Source organism: Mobula birostris, chromosome 25 (genome assembly GCF_030028105.1).
Source record: "Mobula birostris isolate sMobBir1 chromosome 25, sMobBir1.hap1, whole genome shotgun sequence".
Taxonomy (NCBI): domain Eukaryota; kingdom Metazoa; phylum Chordata; class Chondrichthyes; order Myliobatiformes; family Myliobatidae; genus Mobula; species Mobula birostris.
The window spans coordinates 25,252,021-25,279,691 of NC_092394.1; the positions used below are offsets into that span (position 1 = coordinate 25,252,021).

Sequence of the window (27,671 nt, forward strand, 5' to 3'; positions counted from 1 at the left end):
TGTATATTTTTTTCCAGGTCCTCCAGTTTCCTCCTGGAGTCCAAAAGCATACCAGGTAGGTTAATTGCTCATTGTAAATTGTTGTGTTAAATTGTGGTTGTCAGGGGTTGCTGGGGTGTGTGTAGAGCTGGAAGGCCTATTCCACACTGTATCTCTAAATAAAATAAATAAATTTCCAATGAATTACTGATGAAATTAATCAACAGAAATATGAAAAGATCAGTATTCATGCGCAGCCCTCCGGTGAAAAATGATATCGTATCTGTTAAATAGGGGCCGTGGACAATTCTGATTTGATGGAGAATGGACATGAAAGCACAGAGGAACATCTGGAGAAATTTCTGAAACGCCCGTTCGCTGCTGTCGTTACTGTGTGGTCGGGAATCTTTCGGAGGGTAGGTCTCAAAATCCCCAGCCGTGCCTGCTTTTGGCGACTGAGAAGGAGGTCGAATCGTTCAGACAGAGATGGCGCTCAGTACTCGGTGTCAGAGAGCTGATCAGAGCTCGAAGTTTTCAGATGACTCAGAGTCGGATTGTGGTCGGCATGGCAGGGAGAGTTTTACTTCCTTCTCCTGTCTGCGTGAGATTTGGGACATTTGAGAAACTTTGGACTTTAACGTGCTCATGGACTTCTTCATCAAGTTATGGTATTGTGCACTGTTGAAGGTAGAAGGAGATGAGATTTTAACTCCAAACTTTCTGCATAATCACTCAAAGAGTTGAACTGCATGTGCATGTAACAAGAGCTGTATAACTCATCTCCTTCTACCTTAGGCCACGAAGTTATCAATCACCACTGCTGTGGATACCTTCCGGAGGTCCAAGATCCGTATGCTCCACGACCGCTGGACTAAGTGTGTAAATGTGGGAGGGGACTATGCCGAAAAATAAATGTGCTAGGTTTTCTAAAATTGACTCCTTCTATCTTAGGCCACGAACTTATCAATCACTCCTCATAAAAATTTCAGCCAAGAAGGTTGAGCTAAGAAACCAAATCGATAAGGAATTTTAATATACCTCCAGCAAGCAAATGTGCAAATTTAATTATACCAGTTTATTACAATCCTTAAATCCAACTTCTTTCAAAGGGTAGAAATGAAATTGGGATTAAGCCACTGGAATAAGGACAAAGTCTGCTTAAACGAGTACTGTACTTGCTCTATCCTTCCAAAAACATTTTTTCCTGGCGGCCACAGCACTTAATTTAACCTTATATTAATAATAACATTGATGAATGGGAGGTTTAGTGGAATGAAAGGACAGAGACCAATAGTGCAGAACGAGTCTATTTGGCACACTGCCCACACTCAACACAAAAGTGCTAAAGAGTCTATTCTTATCTTTGCTAAGGGAAATGGATGGTACAACTGTTCATTTATTTTTAACCAGACAGTGATGAACAGATACTTAAATGAGACATAAGTCTTATAAGCAGATAATGTGAGAATATAATTCATTCTCTGGATACTTGAGCACGGAGTTTGAAGACCTCCCATCCACACCTTTATGGAAACTAAAGAAGTTGTGATCCTGACCAAAGGTTTTCTGTGGGCTCACTGACTAGAGCGAGCTCTAACTGTCCAAAGTTTACTAGCATACCTCTTACTGTTTAAAATCTGCCTTTTAAACAAAGCATTAGATTGCCTCTCCTGATGTCTCCTTTGTGGCTCACTGTAAAATATAACCTAGTACCTCTCCAGCAAAAAATTCTGGAATTTTTTAATGCTAAAATTGCTTTTCAATGTAAATTGTTGACTTAATATGGTATAAAAAATGAATTTTAAAGTTCAAAGTACATTTATTATCAAAGTATATACGAAGGGGTGATTGATAAGTTCGTGATCTAAAGTAGAAGGAGTCAATTTTAGAAAACCTAGCACATTTATTTTTCAACATAGTCCCCTCCTACATGTACACACTTAGTCCAGCGGTCATGGGGCATGCAGATCTTGGACCTCCAGTAAGTGTCCACAGCAGGGCTGATTGATAAGTTCGTAGCCTAAAGTAGAAGGAAATGAGTTATACGGCTCTCGTTACATGCACACGCGGTTCAACTCTTTGAGTGATTATGCAGAACGTTCGAAGTTAATAACTCATCAGTTAATAATGCATCAGGGGTGATTGATAAGGTTGTGGCCTAAGGTAGAAGGAAATGAGTTATTAACTCCAAACTTTCTGCATAATCACTCAGAGTTACTGCTTGTGCATGTAACGAGAGCTGTATAACTCATCTCCTTCTACCATAGGCCACAAACTTATTAATCATCCATCTATGGACACTTTTTGGAGGTCCAAGATCCATATGCTCCATGACCGCTGGACTAAGTGTGTAAATGTAGGAGGGGACTATGTTGAAAAATAAATGTGCTAGGTTTTCTAAAATTGACTCCTTCTACCCTAGGCTACGAACTTATCAAACACCCCTCGTGTACATTATACAACCTTGAGATTCTTCTCCTTACTGGCAGCCACAAAACAAAGAAACAGAAAGGTTCCCATTATAAAAAAAACAACAAACACCTAATGTGCAGAGGGAGGGAAAAAAAACACAATAAATGGAAGCAAATAGCACTCAGATTGAAAGTGAGTCCTCAGATACGAAGCCCAGGGCTGCCAGAGCAGGGCCACAGCCGCAGCCTCAGTTCAGCACGTAGCGGAGTAAAGGTCGTGGAGCATGCAATCACGAAGCTCGGAGCAGCTGGGGCAGGCTCAATGGTCCTGGATTCCAAACCCACGTTATCAAGTTCAGTCAATCTGCTCATCTGTGGTCTTGGCACATGAAAGAGACAAGCTTTGACCTAAAATCTTCATGCTAGAAGCTCCCAGCAATTTAAAAGAGAAAGGGAGAGAGAACATTGGATGCTTCAGGCCAAGGGCCCCTTCTTAGAGCTGGATGAAAACTGCTGGATTTTTGTTTAAATTAGTTAATTCAGCTATATCTTTTAGGAAAGAGACACTGCAGGCTTCCCTGGTCAGGCTGTTTGTATGACTGCAGTCTGAATGTAAGTGATTGACAATACCGTTATCAATGAACAGAATATAGGTTTCAAACAAACAAGAAAATCCAATAATGCTAGAAATCGAAAAGAAAAAAAATTGCTGGAGGTAGCCATGCAGGTTAGGCAATACCAGCAGCAGAGTTTACATTTCCAGTTGATAACCTTCCATCAGAACTACTGATAAGGTATGTTTCATATGTTCTCTGTGAATAACTAGAAATAATCACCTTGCCTGTCTTTTTGTCTTGAGTGAAGCTGTTTCACAGCCAGCTGGCATAAACATTTTGTTACTGTTTTGCTGCATCTACCTATCACAGTGTGAATTTGTGCTTCCAAGCTGTCACTCACTGGGACACCGAAATAATTCCACCTTTAAAACTGTGAGGGAAAAATAACAGAATCCAGTAGGACTGTTCATCATTGAGTGCAAACAATGCCTCAGCTAAGCAACTTGTTGTCAATCAACGACACCCTGGGAGTTCTTTGTTGCTTCAAAGCTACAAAAACTTGTGAAGCTGAGCCTTAATTAATCAATTACCTTGGCAACTGATCTGGTGTCAGTGCTGCTAGTTTAACGTTGGCAAGAAACGTACTGAATTATATACTGTGGCGACGTTATCACTTACGGAAACCTATACAGAACCAATTGATCAGATTATGGACATACCTAAGACAAAACCCATGGCATCTATTCCAGCTACGAGGTCTATTGTGTCATTTTGGAATGGTTGGATCAAGTCTTCAACGCAGTCCTTAAAGGCCTTTAAAAAGAAGAAAAAACAACACTTAAATCACCATCCATAACATGAAACAAATATTAATTATGTTAATATCATATTTATATTGTTTTTTTACAGGAATACTAAGATGATAATCTCCCAACACAGTGGCTGTGTAGATGGATAGGAACAGATATACAAAATGCTGGAGGAACTCAACAAGTCAGCACCTGTGGAGGAGAACAAACATTCAGTGGTCTCGGCCCGAAATATCAACTGTTTATTGCCCTTCAATTGCTGCCTGCTTCCAAGAGGACCACAACCCTGTCGTGGTTTGGAGGCTAGTGTGCCTCAAAGACCCAGAGAGCTATGTTGTCAGGAGTCAAGGCTTTATGCCATGACTCCATGCCAAACAGGACAAATGTAGAGGCCCGACTAAGAGTAATCCATTGGTCCTTCAGGTTCAGGGGGCTCAGCTCAGGGCTAACAACCCTGACTGGTAAAACAAAATTGTTACGGAAGCAGCAATGAAGAATCCTTCTACATCTGAGTGCGGTATTCCTGAGTCTCCAACCAGGACTTGCGTGACTGACAGTAGCGAAAACCGAGAGGAAGCTGCTGGCATGAAAGCCCTGAACATCACCAGAGATGGAAGACATTCATTGCTGCCCTAAACGCCAGCTGTGTAACAGGCAGTAAGTAACTAAGTATAGATGCTGCCAGACTTGCTGAGTTCCTCCAGCACTCTGTACATGTTGCTTAAGATTTTCAGCATCTGCGGAATCTCATGTTTATAGATAAGAAGAGAAGTTGGTTCACCTTTTGGCTAATTCCATTATTCAGTCAAATCAAGGAGAAGTAAGAATGTTAGTGAAGGTTGAAGAGATGGATCACCTTGAATACACTGTCCTAACACCACCAACATCAGAAGAAGAACTGTATAGACTCTGCAAAGAAATCACATTAAGATCTCTTTTCTTCTGCTGAAATCATGGTGGGAGAGTCTGACTAGGAAAGTTCAGATGAAACACGTCCCTCTAATGTTGGACACCAATTGCCTTTGTCTAAAAGTATGTGAGTTTGGACAGACTTGGGTTGTTTTGTCTGGAGCAGTGGAGCTGAGGGGAAATCTGATAGAGGTTTGTAAGATTATGAGAGGCATATATAGAGTAGACAGATAGTATCTTTTTCCCAGGGTTGTATTGTCTAATACCAGACAGCATGCTTCTAAGGTGAGAGGGGGTAATTTCAAAGGAGATGTGAGGGGTAAGTTTTTTTCACAGAGAATGGTGGGTGCCTGGAGTGTGCTGCCTCAGGTTGTGAAAGATTAGGGACATTTAGAGACGTTTAGATAGGCACATGAATGAGAGGAAAATGGAAGGACATGAAAATTGTGTAGGAAGAAAGGATAGTTTAGTTGGCTATTTGATTAATAATTTATTTGATTCGGTACAACATTGTGGGCCAGAGGGCCTGTTCCTGTGCTGTATTGTTCTATGTTCTGAGATATCCCTGATTTTATTCATTTCAAAGGAAAACTAAAAGGGAGCTAATCACCATTCCAACTGGGTGGACACCTCTGTTACTCGGCAATAATGAACTGTTGGAATGGCAGTAGAAATCTCACAATCTTCTCAAATAGTGGAAGAAAATAGCAGGTGTTCACAATAATTAGTAAGAAGGAGTGTGTGTGCGTGCGCGTGCGTGTGTGTGTGTGTGTGTGTGTGTGTGTGTGCGTGTGCATGTGCATGAATTACAAAAGTGTAAAAGAATTCGGGGTGGACACTGGCAATCAGCCAACTAGTAAGAACGAGTGGTGGGGAACTCTTCAGTAATGTATGGGTGTTGCCCCTCTGTTATGCTGTTAAAGGATAAGCCCAGTCAAGGGCAGTTGTAAGTGTGGGACTAAGAACCTGCACCCAAGATCCATAGAAGGAAAAAGGAAGCCACCAAGCTATACAGATAGTCTATGTGTCCAGTAAATAGATAATGTGAAATTGTCCAGTTTAGCAAGATAGGCAAATAAAAGAAGGACATTATATAGAATGTGAGGTTGGATTTACTTTGTCAGGTCTTTTCTGGGCATTATCCAGCTCCTGATGAATTTGCCCAGATGGGATTCACACACTGTTTCTGCAGTGAGGCACAGGTTAAAAATGGGCAGATCCTGCTCAGCTTTTACTCTCTCTGTGTGATTCACGCTGACCAATATCTAAACAATATTTATTATAGCTAGACAACAGTAAAGATCTGAAAATAAACTAACAGTCTACCTTAAAGGCCAGTGATGTTGTGGGGATGGAACTGGTGTCTCTGACGGTGGTGTCTGAAAAGAGGATGCTGTCCAAGTTGCATGCCATCTTGGACAATGTCTCCCATCCACTACATAATGGACTGGTTGAGCACAGGAGTTCATTCAGCGAGAGACTCATTCCTCCAAGATGCAGCACAGAGCGTCATAGGAAGTCATTCCTGCCTGTGGCCATCAAATTTTACAACTTCTCCCTTGGAGGGTCAGACACTCTGAGCCAATAGGCTGGTTCTGGACTTATTTCCTGGCATAATTTACATATTACTATTTAATTATTTATGGCTTTATTACTATCTAATTATTTATGGTGCAACTGTAACGAAAACCAATTTCCCTCGGGATCAATAAAGTATGACTATGACTAAAAAAAGTTACAAAATAAAGTACGAGATTAACCTGAGTATTTCAATAACCTTTGTCTTCCTTTGCTAGAAAAGAGTCAATGTCTGATGATCTATGATTACTTTTATACTGTACTGCATTGGTCATGAAATTCCATATCAATAGAAGTGTTTAGTTGTTATGGACCATGTGTTATTGAGCTAACTAACCTGTTGGTTACAATAGAGTCTGGAAGGATCAAGCCAGGCATATGATGGGCCCTTGATGTTGGGTGCCATTAAAGCTAAGTACCATCCTTTGGCACGCTCTGCTGGGGTAGTCAATACGTTCATGCTAGAGAAAGAAACAATGTAAAATTATATCAGAAATGCAGCACAGAAACAAGACCAATCAATCCAAGAGGTCTATACTGATGTTTAAGCTTCAGAAACTTTCCTTCCCTTCATCCCTCCCCTTAAATATATTACTTATACTTAAAAATTCAAAGTAAATTTGTTATCAAAGTACAAATATGTCACTATATACAACCTTGAGATACAAAAAGAAGAAATAATAAAATAATAAATAAATAAGCAATAAAACTCAAGGACATGTGTGGAAGAGTCCTTGAAAGTGAGTCTATTGGTTGTGTGACCATTTCAATGATGGGGGAAGTGAAGTTGCGTGAAGCTATTCCCTTTAGTTCATGAGGCTGATGGTTGATGGGTGGTAACTGTTCCGAAATCTGGTGGTGTGAGACTTGATGGCAGCAGCAAGAAGAGAGCATGTCCTGGGTGGTGGGGCCCATAGTGATGGATGCTGCTTTCCTGCAACACCATTTCATGTAGATGTGTTCAATGGTTGGGAGGGCTTTTCCTGTGATGTACTGGGCCATATCCACTAATTTTCGTAGGATTTTTTTGCAAGGTACAAAAGAGATCAACAAAAATTACACAAAGTAAAAAGTTATGTCCTCTTTGAAACAAAGCCTAAGAACAAGGCCAAAAAACAAAACCTACTCCCCAAATGGTTAAAACGAAGCTAAATAACTAGGCCTAATAGTACTAATTGGATCTATAAAATTAGACCATTGAGAATATGACTGTTCCCTATAAAATTAATCCAGACTGGGGTTCCCCACACACAAAAGAGATCACCGAAAATTACACAAAGTAGGGAAGTTATGTCTTCCTGAACAGCTCTGTACATCCCCCACTACATAACCATCCCCCACTACATAACCACCCCCCCCCCCAAGCAGACCAACTCTAGGGGTAGCCCACCCTATCCTGTAGGTAGATGTACATCATATAATGCTCCAGAAGAGCTGTCCCCAAGCAGTACAAGCGAAAACCTTCTCAGCAAGGCCCCACTCTCTCTCCCCACCAGGCCCCTCTCCCTTTCTCCGCCAGGCCCCTCTCCTTCTCCCCGCAGAACTCCAGTCTTTCTCTCCAGCAGGCCCCACTCCCTTTGCCCAGCCAAGTCTACCACAGCCTCTCACTGCCAAACCCCAACCCTACCCCTATCCCTAACATTAACCTCCACACATCCCACAAACCCAGGCCCACACCCCAACAAACCCATATTTCTCTCCTGTGCCCTGGGTCTTTTTAAGCCATTGTTTCTGTAGCCAAAAATAAATGGGACATTGGTATTTATTCAATATTTTGTATAAATACCATGCTAGTATCTGCAAAAGATGAAATAAAAAGTGCAATGTCTATACTGGTTCATGAGTCTGTGCAGCCTTTCAGATTTAGCACACAAGACACACGAAAGCAGAAGCAGGAGTTGGCCACCTCTCCCCTCGAGTCTGCGCTGCAATTTAATATGATGATAGCGGATCCACACAGACTTCTTCCTTTTCTGTGCTAGTTCCCAATGCCCTATGTTCCTATAATCCCCCAAAAAGTTATTGCCTACCTCCACCTTAACTACTTCTAATAATCTAACTTTAAATGGAAAATGATGAGAAAACTGAATTTCTTAATTGTTGCTCTTATATTCTACAACACACTCTTTCCCAGACAAGACTATTTACCCGCATTTAGATCAAAGTAAAATCTGAAGTCAACTACGTTTCAATCAGCACTGAATGCACACAAAAATAGAAAGTTGCTTTAGTTTTGAGTCCTCCCGCAATTAACAAGTGAAATCTCAATCTATTGTCAGTGGGGTTCTGTCTTTGATGTCTGCACATGTGATAATTGTCCCAGACATACCCAGTCCTTCCTCCTTCTCCTCCTTGGGAGCTGCTCCTCGTGTTTCAACCTTCTGTCTTGATTCCTCTTCAAATTCTTGGAAAATATCATTTCCGTTCAGTGAAATCCATTTCTGCAACTTTAATATTAACTACACTTGAATGCTAAAACTGAGGGCAGGAAAAGTCTTGACTCCAATTTTGATTAAAGAAATGGATCAATTACTTGGTTGGTTTGACTCCTGTGCTTTGGAGCTGCTGTGATAATGCTTGCACAAGTAGTTAGTAAATCTTAGGGTCAGCTGCAAAAATAGATTTGCTCCACCCATGAAATCTAAAATAGACCTTGAAGTTAACCAAGACTGTCCTGGATATTAGAAATATTAATGTAAATAATTCTAAATTCAATTTTCTGCTGCTTCTTAATATCAAGCTGGACAGAGTACAGAGATTGAGGTTTCAATAATTAATCTAGATTTTGTAATATTTCAAACAATTTCAGCTTGTGATCAGTTTTCTCAAGTCTAAACTTACAGCATTGCAATGCGAATAATTTGCATTGCGCAGCATACTGTGTTGTTAGCAGAGATTTGAGACACAGGCCCTACTTTCTTATGACATAGGAGGCTATTTTGGCCAATGAAGTCTATGCCAGTTTTCAGACCAATCCCATTCCTCAAATAATTTTCCTTGTAATATATAATCTCCTATCAATCCTCTTCAGGTTCACCAGGGACAGGGACATTTACAGCAGTTAATTCACTGATCAACCTGGACATCCTTAGGATGTGCGAGGACACTCACTCAGTTAGAGAGAGAATGTAAACTCCACTCAGACAGCATCAGGTTTTGGGACTGACTCCAGGTCACTGGAACTGAGAGATATCTGCTCTGTCAACTCTACCTGATGCTGAGAAACTGGAAACTTGATCAATTTATAATCTTCCTCAATAACATTGTTATATGTATTGATTGCTTAATGTTATATTAGAATCAAAATCGTATCTATTGTCACCGAAGTTTATGGTTTTGTGACAGCAGCACAGTGCAGGCATAACAAATAACCACAAGTCACAAAAAAAATCTGCGCAAAAAGGAAAAAAACAAGATTTGAGACGTTCATGTATTTGACTGAATTGCTTTGATAATACTGGCCAACAATTTTTTTTAGAAGTTTTGCTTCCTCAGAATTTTTATTTGTTTATGATACTCTGTTTGAAGCTGAATACAAATGTAATTTCAGCCAACTTGTACCATGTAGGAATTTGGAGAAATAAGAAATTAACTTTTATTGAATATAATGTGTTTCATTGCATAATGGTGCTGATGCTTTGCAATAGTTCAACTAAGCTAAAAATATGTTTTTGATGATTTTAATTTGTACTCATTGTCTGAGGCTTCTCGCTCTAGTGTCCAACAGTAATCAGCCAGCATTGATGGATTCCAGTTGCTCTGATACCATTTCTCCATGACTGCCATGTCCTGGTGAAGCTTTTCACCACGCTCATCATTGACAGCGCCAGGATTTGCAGGGAAGATGTGTAAATGGGAATGCAGAAAATGAAACTTTAGTGACTTGCTGCACTTAATAGTTTTGTGGAGGCCAAGTCCATGTGTATATTTAAAGCAGAAGTTGATAGAGTCCTGATTGGTCGGGGCATCAACAGATATGGTGAGAGGGCAGGCGTATGGGATTGAGTGGGATCCAGGATCAACCATGATGAAATGGTGGTGTGGACTTGATGGACTGAATGGCCTAATTCTGCTCCTATGTCTTATGTTTTTATGGTCTTATGCTTGAAGCATGTTGTCAGCCAGCTGCACGTAGTTTGGTGCTCTGTAATTGCCAAGAAACTTTTTCAACAACACCCTTGAATGGCTTCCATTTGATTAAAGTTCTTCAAATTGCCTGTTTTCGGTGACCTGTTGATTTGTGGACCAACAAAAATGCCTTCTTTAATCTTGGCATCAATTATTCTGATTTGTTTTATGAATTGAAATAACAAATATGGGCAATTTCAAAGAGTGGTGTGTGATAGGGAAATTTCATGGCGATTTTCATGATCTGCAGCCCAAAATCAATAAGATACACCCAAAAGTATTCAAGAAACAAAATCTTTGTTGTCCAGCGTAATGGAAAGTGGTTCTGCTGTCAGTGACGATGTAGGATTGAAATTTTCTTTCTGGGCTGATAGACATGAGAGATAGCATTTGTCAGCTTCACCTGGTTTACTTTATAAATAGGGATCTCATTACAAAATTCACTGAAAACATGGCCCTGATTTTCACGGTCAGGCCCAAGTGATCAGCGCTCTTCAATCATTACACTGACATTTGAAAGTTCCACTGAACTCAGTGATGAAGGAAGTACAACCAGAAAGCCAATACTCTCATCCAGAAACCAATGACAAACCTCAAGCACGTAGAGCAGAGGCAAACACTATGAGGTGGAAGATGTCAAATTATAACCATGTGTTCCTTAGGGCCCGTGCAACATCGGCTTGTTAAATTGTTTCTTGGGTTGAGAGGCTTTGTTCTATGAGATAGGATTGAGTGGAGAGAGAGTGCCTCAGTCTTAAGGAGCGTAGAAGAAAAAGGAACCTATTAAAGGATGCACGGAAGCATAGCAGTTAGCATAATGCTGCTACAGCCCCAGCTGTAAGATTGGCTTTCAATTCCCTCCGCTATCTGTAAGGAGTTTGTACATTCTTGCCATGATCGTGTGGGTCTCCTCCAGGTGAGTCGGATTCCTCCCACATTGCAAAGACATTTAGGTTAGGGGTGGTGAATTGTGGGCATCGTATGTTGACACTTACAGGCTGCCCAGCACAATCATCGCTGAATTGATTTGATACAAATGACACATTTCAGTGTATGTTTCGATTTACTGCACATGTGACAAATAAAGCTCATCTTTAGGATGTTGAATGGCTATTTCCCTTGGCTACAAGTAGGGGGCATTATCTCAATACATTTAGGACTATGATATGAAGGAATTCTCTCACCTATAGAGGAGTGCAAATCCTTGGAATTTTCTACTCCAAAGGGTTGTGGATACCCACTCTAAGTACATTCAAGGCTAATATGATCAATTATGGGAAGCATGGGGGACATCCAGGCTGACTATACACTGCTGGCCTGTTGCATGGATGCCTATGGTGATTAAAGACTTTTTAGCATAATATCCTCTAGAGCAGGGGTTCCCAACCCTTTTTTATGCCATGGACCAGTACCATTAACCGAGGGGTCTGTAGACCCCAGGACAGGAGCTCCTGCTCTACAGAGACCTGAGACCTGTGAGAATGACAAGCAGTGCTATACATTTTTAACCCAACAGATAAAGAATCCTTGCCTTAGCACACAGAGCAGACTTCCGTGTCTGATGTTCCAAATGTTCGTGTTTTTGTGTGTAATAAATGAATAGAAAGAAAATCAAGTCACCAAGTTTACTACTAAATGCACAAATAAATGGATGTAATGACAACGTTGATGCAGCATCACTGGCATGTAGCTTCGTACAGCATATAGAACATAAATTATACTTAAATTATTCAAGAATAGAAAGGAAAAGACTGTGCAAAACAAGAACCAGAGAAAAATATACAGAAGGGACCCAACTTTGTGCGCTTCACCACAAATATTGATGCAATGCAGAGCAAATCAGAAGCACTTTTCTATGTCTGCACTTAACCACCTGTATAGGTACAAAAACTGCTCTATGATTTATGATTAATAATATTGAGATGTGACAGAATGGCTGTTATCACCACTAGAAAACCTATCCATTGTTATTTCCAACCACATAGATACTCAGAATCAGAATCAGGTTTAATATCACCGACATATGTCGTGCAACTTGTTGTCTTTGCAGCAACAATACAATGCAATACATAATAATAGAAAATCAGCTTGAATTACAGTAAGTATATACATATTTTTAAAATTTTTGTAGAGATCTGTTTTCACTTCGGCACAGAAGAGTCTTTTTCTGTTGATCAGTGTCAAAACAGCCGAATTAAATCCACTGTGATTCAATGTTGTGAGAACAGAAGTTTTCATGTTTTATTGTTTTTACAATATTGAATCACAGTGGTTTTGACACTGATCAACAGAAGAAGACTCTTTCGTGCCAAAGTGAAAACAGATCTCTGCAAAAAAATAAAAATAAAAGGAAGTAGTGAGGTAGTGTTTATGGATTCAATGTCCATTCAGAAATCAGATGGCAAAGGGGAAGAAATTGTTCCTGAATCGCTGAGATTGTTCCATTAGGCTCCTGTTTGTCCATCCTGGTGGTAGCAATGAGAACAGGACATGTCCTGCATGATGGGGGACGGACAGAGTGACACACACATACAGATACACACACACACACACACACACACACACACACACACACGCACACACATTATCTCTCCCTCTCCCTCTAGCTTTATTTCTCAAATAGAGAATGATGCACTTTGATCCCATGACACACTTTTGAAAAAGTTAAGGGGCTTTATCTACAGTGCCCTGACCAATATTTGTTCTACAATGATCATCACAATATAGACCACATATTTTCTCTCACTTTGTTGTTTGTGGGCTCCTGCTGGGCATCAATCAGCTGCTTCACTCCTCCATAAAAGTGCTGTCTGCACTTTGAAAACACCTCACTGGTTGTGAAATGCTCAGTGTAAGACACAATAGAAATGTCAATCGTTTTCCTAGAATTATTTTTTTATGACAAAGTGTGCACAGCCCTCAAAATGTAAAGGTGTCAGTGTGTTGGAAGTAAGGGGATGTGCATGTGGGGTGATGTGCTGTTCCTTGTACTAGATGGGGTCACGACTTGGAATTTGTGTATTCTTCGATTACGATGAGGCAGGAAATCCTGTTCCCATGGTAGTGTAGGAGAAGGTGTGATATCGTAGCAGTTAGCACATCATTTTACATCACCAGCAATCACCGATTGCTGCTCAATTCCCACAGCTGTCTGTAAGGAGTTTGTACGTTCTCCCTATGACCACATCGGTGTTGTCCGGGTGCTTTAGTTTCCTCCAATATTCCGAAGACATGTGGGTTAGGGTTAGCCATTTGTAAGTTGTGAGCATGTTAAGATGGCAATGAAAGCATAGCAACACTTGCAGGCTGCTTCCAACACAATTCCGCTGATTTTATTTGAAGTAAAATTATGCATTTTATTTTATTTTACCTTTCGATGTATACTGTTGTGGTTTTAACATTTCAATAATATTGAGTAAGCTTGGTTATACATGTTTGATTAAGCATTCTTGTTTGTTTAAATAATTCATTATGGGTTATATGTAAAAATACGTTAAATGCATACATCATCGTGCTGCCCTTTGATACATGCATGCCTCACTTAAAGTAAACTAAAACTACGCCTGTATTTTTGGACTCTTTGCATTTTCATTTGAATTAATTTAAAGTTTTGAAGTTACAAAACATAATATGCACATGGCAGATATAGATAATCTTTAGAAAAATCTTTATATCCATGAAGAAGCAAACTGCAAGACCTGCATGGAACATGAAAAGGGAATTCTGTCCAAGTGGATCACATGCGCAAGATGGAAAATGTTTGGTTTTCCAGCTACTTCAATGAATCAAAAGGAAATCCACTCCTGATTTGTGATGCTTTGAACTAGATCTTAGAAGTTGTACATCATTTAGCGAACAAGTTAGCTCAGTGGGTAAAACCAAAATTCTATAACAAATCCTGCATTAGGACTTCTACGTTTAAATTCTTGCAGAATAGTAGCAACTTATGAAAGTGAATGATTTTTTTTCTGTTTATTGTAGTATATCCATACTGGATTTCTGGAAGTTTGCTAGTAAGCTTGTGTTTGACTTCCTTCAGATGTAACTGGTCACTAATTAAACTGCGGTTATTTATCTGATGCAAGGTCATTGTCCTGAAACATTAACTCTTCTCCCCTCTCAACAGATACTTTTTTGAACCTGCTGAATATTTTCAAGGTTTTCTATCCTTAAATCTAGTTTTTTTATACTTGTAGCTTTTTGGTTTTTGGGTCATTGTTCACTCATATAAAATGGCAGAAACAGAGGAGTATTAAATCCAATTCTTAAGTGGCTTTGATCACCATCAGATAGAGTTGGCAGTAATACTTGGCAAACCTCTTCTGTTAAGTTACTTGCTTTAAAAAAGGCAAATGTTTTCCTTGCGTTGTTCTGACAACACACTTAACACCAAAGAGAGAAAAAAATATATTTGGAGTATAAGAAATGCAAGAGAACACTTAAGAATGAAATCAGGAGGGCTATAAGAAGGCATGAAGTTGCCTTAGCAGACAAGGCGAAGGAGACTCCTGAAGGATTCTACAGAAACAGTATGTTAAGAACAAAAGGATGGCAGGGCTCAAAATTGGTTCTCTGGAAGATCAGAATGGTAATCCATGCGTGGAGCCAAAACAGATGCATGAGAACTTAAATGAATTTTTTGCATCTGTATTTACTCAGGAGACGGACATAGAGTCTATAGAAGTAAAGCAAAATGGCATCAACATCATGGACCCTATACAGATAACAGAGGAGGAGGTGTTTGTTGTCTGGTGGTAAATTAGGGTGGATAAATCCCCAGGGCCTGGCAAGTCATTCCCTTGGATCCTGCAGGAGGGAACTACAGAAATTTCTGGGGCCCTAACACAGATGTTTAAATCATCCTTAGGGGCAGGTGAGGAACCAGAGGATTGGATGATAGCTAATGTTGTTCCGCTGTTTAGGAAAGGCTCTAAAAATAAGCCAAGATATTACAGGTCGGTGAGCTTGACATCAGTAATGAGTAAGTTATTTGAAGGTCCTCTAAGGGACCAGACATATGAGTAATTGAACAGACGTGGACTGATTAAGGATAGTCAACATTGCTTTGTGCATGGTAGGATGTGTCTAACCAATTTTTTTAGAGTTTTTGAGGAAGTTACCAGGAAAGATGGTGAAAGCAAGGTAGTGGATGTTGTCTCCATGGAAGCAAGGCATTTGACAAGGTCCCACATGGGAGATTGGGCAAGAAGGTTCAGTCGCTCGGCGTTCAAGAGGAAGTAGTAAATTAGATTGGACATTAGGTTTGTGAGAGAAGCCAGAGAGTGGTAGTAGATGGTTGCCTCTCTGACTGGAGGCCTGTGACTAGTGGAATGCCACAGGAATCGGCACTGGGTCCTTTGTTGTTTCTATATCAATGATCTGGATGACAATGTGGTCAACTGGATCAGCAAATTTGAAGATGACACCAAGACTGGCGGTGTAGTGGACAGGAGTAAGGCTATCATGGCTTGCAGAGGGATTTGGACCAGCTGAAAAAAATAGGCTGAAAAATGGCAGATGGGATCTAATGCAGACCAGTGTGAGATTTTGCACGTCAGTACGACCAACCAGGATAAGTCTTACACAGTGAACGGCAGGGTACAGAGGAGTGTGATAGAACAAGGGATCTGAGAATACATGTCCATAGTTCGTTGAAAGTGCCGTCATAGGTAGATAGGGTCGTAAAGAAAGCTTATGGCTCATTGGACTTCATAAATCAAAGTATGGAGTACAGGAGATGGGATGTTATGTTGAAATTGTATATGACTTTAGTGAGGCCTAATTTGGTGTATTGTGTGCAGTTTTGGTCACCTACTTACAGGAAAGATGTAAATAAGGTTGAAAAAGTATAGAGGAAATTTACAAGGATGTTGCTGGAGGAGCTGAGTTGTGAGGAATGATTGAACAGGTTAAGGTTTTATTCCTTGTAATGTAGAAGATAGAATGAAGATTTGATAGAGTGATACAAAATTATGAGGGGTATAGATAGGGTAAATGCAAGCAGGCGTTTTCCACCGAGGTTATATGGGATTACAACTGGGGTCATGGTTTAAGCGTGAAAGGTGAAAAATTTAAGGGGAGCATGAGGGGAAACTTTTTGACTCAGAGGGTCATGAGATTGTGAAACAAAGTGCCAGCATAAATGATGCATGCAACCTCAATTTCAATGTTTAAGGGAAGTTTGGATAGGTACTTGGATGGTAGGGGTATGGAGGGCTCTGGTCCCGGGGCAGGTTGATGGAAATAGGCAGTTGAAATGGTTTGGCACAGACTAGATGGGCTGAAGGGCCTATTGCTGCACTGTGCTTTTCTTTGACTATGATTCTATAGGGAACTGATGTCTTAAAACATGAGTAACCAATGAAAGCAGATTCAAAATCTTCAAGGTATAAAGACACATTTATTTAGTAGCTTTTTGTATAGTTAAGTTTTATTTTTAACAATTCCACACTTGAAGGAAATTTTGCAATTCACCTATACTCAAAATTCAAATATACTTGAAATTAAATCAGGGCTACAAGTAAATGACAAACTTGGTATCTTTGATACAATAATCATATTTGGTACTGATTTTCAGTGGCCCAAATGTATTCATTTTATTCTTCCTTAAGACTACCCTCCTGAATTGATTTCCAGATATGAATACTCACTTGGTTATGTTCCCATTGAAGAACACATTTAATGCACCACAAATATTGTTCTCAAATCGAAATGTATAAACACTGTCCGCAGCAAACCAAAACAGTTTTAAAATACTTCCACACCCATTCCAGGCTTCGGAACAGAATTTTGCAAACACCAAGAGGTCTCTTCACGATTCCCAGTATTTGAAATACATAACATTTTAGGTGTAAGAATTCATGTAAAAGTATTATACTGAAAAAAAAAATCCATGTATGAAGATTAAGAGATTTCATTCAGGAAACTTTGCTTATAAAGTTACACATCAGTACTGATGATTCCTTATCATAGTTCAGAATGTACACTTCCAGCCTTTGACCCCATCCATAGGTCTCATAAAGATTCCTTCTCCCACCTTCCAAGAATTTTATTGGTTTGAACACTGCATGCCATGAACTTCACGTTGGCCATTTATTGAATACAGGAAATGGGATGTTATGTTGAAGTTGTGTAAGACATTGGTGGGGCCTAATTTGGAGTATCATTTGTAGTTTTGGTGACCTAACTACAGGAAGGATGTAAATAAGGTTGAAAGAGTAGAGAGAAAATTTACAAAGATGTTGCCAGGTCCGGACGACCTGCGTTATATGGAAAGATTGAAAAGATTAGGTTATTCCTTGGAACACAGAAGACTGAGAGGGGATTTGATAGAGATATACAAAATTATGAGGGGTATAGATAGGGTAAATGCAAGCAGGCGTTTTCCACCGAGGTTGGGTAGAACTACAACTACAGGTTATGAGTTAAGGGTGAAAACTGAAAGGCTTAAAGGTAATATAAGGAGAAACTTCTTCACTCAAAAAGTCGTGAGAGTACGGAATGAGCTGTCAGCACAAGTGGTGCATGCGAGCTTGATTTCAGCATTTAAGAGAAGTTTGGATAGGTACATGAACAGTAGGGGTATGGAGAGCTATGGTCCCAGTGCAGGTCAATCAGAGTAGGCAGTTGAAATGGTTTGCCACAGACTGGACAGGCCAAAGGGCTTATTTCTGTGCTATGCTTTTCTATGACCCTATGACTCTAACTGATGCAGAAGTTACAGTTCTGTTGTACTGTCTGTTATTCTTCATTATTTCCTATCTCATATGTCCTTATAATGTAGAAGGAGTCCTTTTGGCCCATTGAGATTATGCCAGCTTTTAGAGTAATCCTACTTGTCTCTGTACCCAATTCTCTCTTACTCTAACCCTAATGCATGCCCATTAACAACAACTTCCATTTCCCTTATCAACAACACTACGACCAGGGAAATTTACAGGAGCCGATTCACTTAACAGGTAATACATCTTTGGAGTGGGGGAGAGAATCGGAGCAGGCTGTCAAAATCTATTTGTAAACACCAGAAATTCTGAAAACGCTGGAAATCCAAATCAACATGCACAAAATGCTGGAGGAACTCAGTGGATCAGGCAGCAACCATGGAAATGATAAACAGACAATGTTTCGGGCCGCAGGACTGGAAAGGAAGGGAGAAGACTTCAGAGTGAGGCACAGGAGGATAGCTGGAAAGTGAAAGGTAAAGCCAGGTGGATAGGAAAGGTAAAGGGCTGGGGAGGCTGTGATCACTGGCAGAACATGCAAACTCCACACAGACAGCACTGAAACTTAGAGTTGGACCTATGATATGACTTGGGTTGTTCTCCCTTCAGTGTTGAAGGCTGAGGGAAGAACTGGTACAAGTTTTTTTTTAATTATGAGAAGCGTAGATAATTTAGATATTTCCTTCCCTAAGGTAGAAATATCAAACACTAGAGGATATGCTTTGAAGTTATAAGGGGGTTGCTTAAAGGTGATGTGAGGGGCAATTTTTTTATGCAACAAGTGGTAATTGGTTATTGGGGCAGGCAGTTTGGTAAAGTTCAAGAGACTTTTAGATAGATAGATTAATATGAAGGGAATGGAGGGACTCAACTCAAAGTTCAGAAGTTCTAAATAAACTTAGTGATCAGTTTGAAGTCAAAAGGACAGCTTTGCAAACAATTACACTCTATAGAACACAGGATGTTGATTCACAGCAACTGGACTGACTTCTCAAAAGTTGCAGTGTAAGATAATGGGTTATTGAATTGGGCATGTTTTAAACCAGTTAAGTTATTTAGTTCAAGGAAACTTCCAGACCAGACTGATAATACAATGTCACTTAGCATGTCAAATGACTGATCTGTTACTGGAAAGTCTGTATGCTCAAGGGGTCAGCTTCACAGCATTAATTGTGGGAATCTGGGAACTGTGTCGCCAAGAAGCTTTTAGACTGTGTAAAAAGGATATTTGAAAAAATATTATTTACATGTGAAGTCAAACAACTGGCAGAAAAACAGTATAAATGTAGAGAGCAGCTTAGGCTTATTAGAACGGATAAACAACAGCAAGAAAAATGACAGGAAGATGGAGTGATGAATCTATTCCTCTGCCTTCGGTTTCTGTGTTGGATAATTCATTTGTCTGCATCATTGGTATGTTATTTTAGCTTATAGCAATTGTACCTATGGTAAAACATAAACCTTTATGTTTTAATTGTAATTTGGAAATGCTGTTCAAGATAAAAAATCCTCTTTGAGTTTTAAATGCATTGTTAGAGTTTTGTCTGGATTTAAACCTGCTTCACTAAAAATAAATGAACTGTGTTTAAACTGGTTTTTTTAGCTGGAAGTGTCTCCTCCTTCATAGGGAGGGGAGGAACATTGTTCAAATAATGGGTATTCGCAGCTAACCTCACCATGGAGAATAAGCAGAGAAGTGAACTAATTTTTGAAAAGTAGGTAGTTACAGCATAATCTTTTATTGGGACTACTCATGGCTATTTATATCTGATAGAGCTTAACGTCTTCATTTGAGTTTAGAACTTCATTTTAATCAAACCCAATATCATCACAAAAGTATGTACTTATCACTATACACTATCCTGAGATTCATTTTCTTGCAGGCATTCAGCTAGTGATATTAAAAGAACTAACAGTCTTGAGGGAGGGTGGCATGAATTACTGTTCTTACACATTTACACTATTTTTCTCGAGTTACAATGATCCTCAGTGGAGTAACACAAAAATTCCAAGTACACAAAAGCATTCTTTACTCACTTAAAGACAATAGCACAAAGTAACTGGAAACACAATGGTAAAAAACATTTCCCTAATCAGAGCCCAGAATATTAGAAGGCAGACTGTTTTCTGTTAGCCTTTTCCCTTATGAAATGTTCAATCAATCTGTACTCAAGTGAACAAAATAACAAAAAAAGATTTACCTTTCTGAATGCTGATTGCTTCTCAAAGGTATTTCTCCAGTTTTAAAAACACTTCCCGAGAGGAATCTGTTGTCTAATTGAAGCTTCCATTCTCAGAGTTTTTCATTTCTGCAACTTGGACTTTGTCTCCCTTTTTATTTTGTTAACCTATGAGCAACTGTCACAGTTGGAGGGCGGGAGGGGGGAGGCAAAGAAATCTTGATAAATTAACTAATCCTGTGTGTTCTGTAAACCTTTCAAACCAAACTGCAGACTGTGTACCTGTGGAAATTTCCCAGCTAACCTGATCGTCAAAATGTACATAAGGCTTAGAGCCAGAGATGCTAATCACATCAACAAATTAGCTCTTCAAGCATGTGTTTTTACCACTAGCCACACTAATAAAATGTAACTTTTTAAAAAAATTTGTGCACTCCATCAGTATACCCTGATGATTCTCATGAACCTCGTCTGGATCATCTCCAATGCCAGAACATCCTTTCTTAGATATGGGCACAAAACTGTCTACAATACTCCAAACGTGATTTGACCATTGCTTATGAAACCTCAGCATTACATCCTTCCTTTAATATTCTAGTCTGTTTGTATTTACCTTCATTACTATTGACTCAGCCTACAAGTTAACCTTTAGAGAATCCTGCAGCAGGGCTCCCAAGTCCCTCTGCATTTCAGATTTCAGATTTCAGTCCCTATTTAGAAACTAGTCTATGTCTTTATTCTTTCTATAAAAGTGCATGGCCGTACATTTCCCTACATCGTGTTCCATCTGCCACTTGTTTGCCCAATCTCCTAATCTGTTCAAGTCCTTCAGCAGATTGTTTGCTTCCTCACCACTACCTGCCATTCCACCTACGTTTCTATCATTTGCAAACTTGGCCACAAAGCGAAGTTTTGGCTTTGTATTTGCTGGAGTTCCATCATCCAGATCATTAATATAAAGTAGCTGTCCCAACACTTCTAGTCACGGGCATAGTGACTAATTAATTCTGCACAGTTAATTTTCTCCTGATTTTACAGTCAATAGTTGGCCAATTGAGCTGAATGGACTGGAAGCCAGATGAGTTAGAAGTTCAATATAAGACCATAAGATACTAGAGCAGAGTTAGGCTATTTGGCCCAATGAGTCTGCTCCACTATTTCATCATGGCTGATCCAATTTTCCTCTTTGTCCCTATCTCCTGCCTTCTCCCTGTATCCCTTCATGCCCTGACCATTCGAGAATCTATCAACTTCTGCCTTAAATATACATAAAGACTTGGTCGCCACAGCTGCCTGTGGCAAAGAATTCCACAGATTCACCACTCCCCTTTATTCCTACTCTTTGTCTCCTGCCAATCAGCCATTGCTTTATCCATGCTAGAATCTTTCCTGTAATACCATGGGCTCGTAGCTTGTTAAGCAGCCTCATGTGTGACACCTTGTCAAAGGCCTTCTGAAAATCCAAGTTCACAACATCAACTGATTCTCCTTTGTTTATCCTGCTTGTTATTTCCTCAAAGAATTCCAACAGATATGTCAGGCAAGAATTTCCCTTGAGGAAATCATGCTGACTACAGCCTATTTTATCATGTGCCTCCAAGCAACTTGAGAACTTATCCTTAATAATCGACTCCAACATCTTCCCAACCACTGAGGTCAGACTAACTGGTCTAGAGTTTCTGCCTCTCTACGTTCTCGAAAAGTGGAGTGATATCTGCAATTTTCAAGTCTTCTGGAACCATTCCAGAATCTAGTAATCTTGACAGATCATTACTAATGCCTCCCCAATCTCTTCAGTCACCTCTTTCAGAAGCTTGGGGTGTATACCATCTGGTCCAGGTGACTTATCTATCTTCAGACCTTTCAGTTTCCCAAGTACTTTCTCTCTATTTATGGTAACTTCACACACTTCATGACCCCTGACACCTGGAACTTCCATTGTACTGCTAGCGTCTTCCGCAGTGTAGACTGATACAAAATATTTATTCAGTTCATCCCCCATTACTACCTCTCCAGCGTTGTTTTCCAGCAGTCCGATATCCACTCTCACCTCTCTTTTACACTTTATGTATCTGAAGAAACTTCGGGTATTCTCTTTAACATTACTGGCTAGCTTACCTTTGTATTCCATCTTTACCTTCTTAATGACCTTTTTAGTTGCTTTCTGTTGGTTTTTAAAAGTTTCTTAATTCTATAACTTCTCGGTAATTTTTGCTCTATTATATTAAAAAAGGCTTTAAAAAAGGCTCTAAAAGTAATCTGGGAAATTATAGGCTGGTAAGTTTGACGTCGGTGGTAGGTAAATTATTTGAAGGAGTACTAAGATATAGGACCTACAAGTATTTGGATAGACAGGGACTTATTAGGGAGAGTCAATATGGCTTTGTGCCTGGTAGGTCATGTTTAACAAATCTATTAGAGTTTTTCGAGGAGGTTACCAGGAAAGTGGATGAAGGGTAGGCAGTGGATGTTGTCTACATGGACGTCAGTAAGGCCTTTGACAAGGTCCCGCATGGGAGGTTAGTTAGGAAGATTAAGTCGCTAGGTATACATGGAGAGCTGGTAAATTGGATTTAGACATTGGCTCAATGGAAGAGGCTAGAGAGTGTAGTGGAGGATTGTTTCTCTGAGTGGAGGCCTGTGACTAGTGGTGTGCCACAGGGATCAGTGCAGGTTCCATTGTTATTTGTCATCTATATCAATGATCTGGATGATAATGTGGTTAAGTTGGATCAGCAAATTTGCGGATGATACAAAGATTGGAGGTGTAGTGGACATTGAGGAAGGTTTACAAATTTTGCAGAGAGATTTGGACCAGCTGGAAAAATGGGCTGAAAAGTGGCAGATGGAATTTAATACAGACAAGTCTGAGGTATTGCACTTTGGAAGGACAAACCAAGTTAGAACTTACAAGGTAAATGGTAGGGCTCTGAGGAGTGCAGTAGAATAGACGGATCTGAGAATACAGATACAAAATTCCCTAAAAGTGGTGTCACAGGTAGATAGGGTCGTAAAGAGAGCTTTTGGTACATTGGCCTTTATAAATCAAAGTATTGAGTATAAGAGTTGGAATGTTATGATGAGGTTGTATAAGGCATTGGTGAGGCCAAATTTGGAGTATTGTGTTCAGTTTTGGTCACCAAATTACAGGAAGGATATTAATAAGATTGAAAGAGTGCAAAGAAGGTTTACAAGGATGTTGCCGGGACTTGAGAAACTGAGTTACAGAGAAAGGTTGAATAGGTTAAGACTTTATTCCCTGGAGCGTAGAAGAATGAGGGGAGACTTGATAGAGGTATATAAAATTTTGATGGGTATAGATAGAGTGAATGCAAGCAGGCTTTTTCCACTGAGGCTAGGGGAGAAAAAAACCAGAGACCCGGATGGTAGTTTGCCTCCCTGGTGCCAGGGTCCGGGATATTTCTGATCGTGTCCAAGATATCCTGAAGTGGGAGGGTGAGGAGCCAGAGGTCGTGGTACATATAGGTACCAATGACATAGGTAGGAAAAGGGATGAGGTCCTGAAAGGGGAATATAGGGAGCTAGGAAGGGAGTTGAGAAAAAGGACCGCAAAGGTAGTAATCTCGGGATTACTGCCTGTGCCACGCGACAGTGAGAGTAGGAATGCGATGAGGTTGAGGATAAATGCGTGGCTGAGGGATTGGAGCAGGGGGCAGGGATTCAAGTTTTTGGATCATTGGGACCTCTTTTGGCGCAGGCGTGACCTGTACAAAAAGGACGGGTTGCACTTGAATCCTAGGGGGACCAATATCCTGGCAGGGAGATTAGCGGGGACTACTGAGGTGACTTTAAACTAGAATGGTTGGGGGGTGGGAATCAAATTAAAGAGGCTAGGCGTGAGAAGGTTAGTTCACTACAGGGGGATGGGAACCAGTGCAGAGAGGCAGAGGGGTGTAAAGTGAGGGTAGAAACAAAAAGTACTATGGAGAAAAGTAAAAGTGGCAGGCCGACAAATCCAGGGCAAGCATTAAAAAGGGCCACTTTTCAGCATAATTGTATAAGGGCTAAGAGAGTTGTAAAAGAGCGCCTGAAGGCTTTGTGTGTCAATGCAAGGAGCATTCGTAATAAGGTGGATGAATTGAAAGTGCAGATTGTTATTAATGATTATGATATAGTTGGGATCACAGAGACATGGCTCCAGGGTGACCAGGGATGGGAGCTCAACGTTCAGGGATATTCAATATTCAGGAGGGATAGACATGAAGGAAGGGGAGGTGGGGTGGCGTTGCTAGTCAAAGAAGAGATTAACACAATAGAAAGGAAGGACATAAGCCGGGAAGATGTGGAATCGATATGGGTAGAGCTGCGTAACACTAAGGGGCAGAAGACCCTGGTGGGAGTTGTGTACAGGCCACCTAACAGTAGTAGTGAGGTCGGAGATGGTATTAAACAGGAAATTAGAAATGTGTGCAATAAAGGAACAGCAGTTATAATGGGTGACTTCAATCTACATGTAGATTGGGTGAACCAAATTGGTAAAGGTGCTGAGGAAGAGGATTTCTTGGAGTGTATGCGGGATGGTTTTTTGAACCAACATGTCGAGGAACCAACTAGAGAGCAGGCTACTCTGGACTGGGTTTTGAGCAATGAGGAAGGGTTAATTAGCAATCTTGTCGTGAGAGGCCCCTTGGGTAAGAGTGACCATAATATGGTGGAATTCTTCATTAAGATGGAGAGTGACATAGTTATTCAGAAACAAAGGTTCTGAACTTAAAGCGGGGTAACTTTGAAGGTATGAGACGTGAATTAGCTAAGATAGACTGGCAAATGACACTTAAAGGGTTGACGGTGGATATGCAATGGCAAGCATTTAAAGGTTGCATGGATGAACTGCAACAAATGTTCATCCCAGTTTGGCAAAAGAATAAATCAAGGAAGGTAGTGCACCCGTGGCTGACAAGAGAAATTAGGGATAGTATCAATTCCAAAGAAGAAGCATACAAATTAGCCAGAGAAAGTGGCTCACCTGAGGACTGGGAGAAATTCAGAGTTCAGCAGAGGAGGACAAAGGGCTTAATTAGGAAGGGGAAAAAAGATTATGAGAGAAAACTGGCAGGCAACATAAAAACGGACTGTAAAAGCTTTTATAGATATGTAAAAAGGAAAAGACTGGTAAAAACAAATGTAGGTCCCCTGCAGACAGAAACAGGTGAATTGATTATGGGGAGCAAGGACATGGCAGACCAATTGAATAATTACTTTGGTTCTGTCTTCACTAAGGAGGACATAAATAATCTTCCAGAAATAGTAGGGGACAGAGGGTCCAGTGAGATGGAGGAACTGAGCGAAATACATGTTAGTAGGGAAGTGGTGTTAGGTAAGTTGAAGGGATTGAAGGCAGATAAATCCCCAGGGCCAGATGGTCTGCATCCCAGGGTGCTTAAGGAAGTGGCCCAAGAAATAGTGGATGCATTAGTGATAATTTTTCAAAACTCGTTAGATTCTGGACTAGTTCCTGAGGATTGGAGGGTGGCTAATGTAACTCCACTTTTTAAAAAAGGAGGGAGAGAGAAACCGGGGAATTATAGACCGGTTAGCCTAACGTCGGTGGTGGGGAAACTGCTGGAGTCAGTTATCAAGGATGTGATAACAGCACATTTGGAAAGCGGTGAAATGATCGGACAAAGTCAGCATGGATTTGTGAAAGGAAAATCATGTCTGAGGAATCTCATAGAATTTTTTGAGGATGTAACTAGTAGAGTGGATAGGGGAGAACCAGTGGATGTGGTATATTTGGATTTTCAGAAGGCTTTTGACAAGGTCCCACACAGGAGATTAGTGTGCAAACTTAAAGCACACGGTATTGGGGGTAAGGTATTGGTGTGGGTGGAGAGTTGGTTAGCAGACAGGAAGCAAAGAGTGGGAATAAACGGGACCTTTTCAGAATGGCAGGCGGTGACTAGTGGGGTACCGCAAGGCTCAGTGCTGGGACCCCAGTTGTTTACAATATATATTAATGACTTGGATGAGGGAATTAAATGCAGCATCTCCAAGTTTGCGGATGACACGAAGCTGGGTGGCAGTGTTAGCTGTGAGGAGGATGCTAAGAGGATGCAGGGTGACTTGGATAGGTTGGGTGAGTGGGCAAATTCATGGCAGATGCAATTTAATGTGGATAAATGTGAAGTTATCCACTTTGGTGGCAAAAATAGGAAAACAGATTATTATCTGAATGGTGGCCGATTAGGAAAAGGGGAGGTGCAACGAGACCTGGGTGTCATTATACACCAGTCATTGAAAGTGGGCATGCAGGTACAGCAGGCGGTGAAAAAGGCAAATGGTATGCTGGCATTTATAGCGAGAGGATTTGAGTACAGGAGCAGGGAGGTACTACTGCAGTTGTACAAGGCCTTGGTGAGACCACACCTGGAGTATTGTGTGCAGTTTTGGTCCCCTAATCTGAGGAAAGACATCCTTGCCATAGAGGGAGTACAGAGAAGGTTCACCAGATTGATTCCTGGGATGGCAGGACTTTCATATGAAGAAAGACTGGATGAACTGGGCTTGTACTCGTTGGAATTTAGAAGATTGAGGGGGGATCTGATTGAAACGTATAAGATCCTAAAGGGATTGGACAGGCTAGATGCAGGAAGATTGTTCCCGATGTTGGGGAAGTCCAGAACGAGGGGTCACAGTTTGAGGATAGAGGGGAAGCCTTTTAGGACCGAGATTAGGAAAAACTTCTTCACACAGAGAGTGGTGAATCTGTGGAATTCTCTGCCACAGGAAACAGTTGAGGCCAGTTCATTGGCTATATTTAAGAGGGAGTTAGATATGGCCCTTGTGGCTACGGGGGTTAGGGGGTATGGAGGGAAGGCTGGGGCGGGGTTCTGAGTTGGATGATCAGCCATGATCATAATAAATGGCGGTGCAGGCTCGAAGGGCCGAATGGCCTACTCCTGCACCTATTTTCTACGTTTCTATGTTTCTATATGGGTTAAGGGTGAAGGGGGAAAATTTAAAGAGGATATTGTGGGGGGGCTTCTTTACACAGAGAGTGGTGGGAGTGTGGAATGAGCTGCCAGATGAAGTGGTAAATGCAGGCTCACTTTTAACATTTAAGAAAAACTTGGACAGGTATATGGATGAGAGGTGTATGGAAGCATATGGTCCAGGTACAGGTCAGTGGGACTAGGCAGAAAAATGGTTCGGCACAGCCAAGAGGGGCCAAAAGGCCTGTTTCTGTTCTGTAATGTTCTATTGTTCTATGTTTCTATATGCCCTCTCTTTGGCTTTTATGTTGGTTTTGACTTCTCTTGTTGGCCACAGTTGTGTCATCTTGCCTTTAGAATACTTCTTTCACTTTGGTATGTATGTATAAATGCTGTGCCTTCTGAATTGCTTCCAGAAATTCCAGCCATTGCTGCTCTGCCATCAT

At 40.6% G+C, this 27,671-nt stretch overlaps 1 protein-coding gene across 2 annotated transcripts in view; it reads right to left on the minus strand.

The window, feature by feature from the left end:
* The window catches only part of LOC140187619 (adenine phosphoribosyltransferase), a 32,360-nt gene extending 11,931 nt beyond the window's left edge, over window positions 1-20,429 (minus strand). Inside the window, exons 1-3 of one of the 2 annotated variants that reach the window (XM_072243132.1) lie at window positions 20,294-20,429; window positions 6,581-6,704; window positions 3,667-3,760 (exon numbers count right to left, since the gene is read on the minus strand). In XM_072243132.1, the coding sequence (XP_072099233.1) occupies window positions 3,667-3,760; window positions 6,581-6,703 (217 nt within the window). In that variant the 5' untranslated portion in view covers window position 6,704; window positions 20,294-20,429. Of the gene's footprint in view, window positions 1-3,666; window positions 3,761-6,580; window positions 6,705-8,572; window positions 8,799-20,293 lie in introns of those variants that run through there. The other variant, XM_072243133.1, reaches the window with a different exon arrangement.
* Window positions 20,430-27,671: the final 7,242 nt, after the last annotated feature.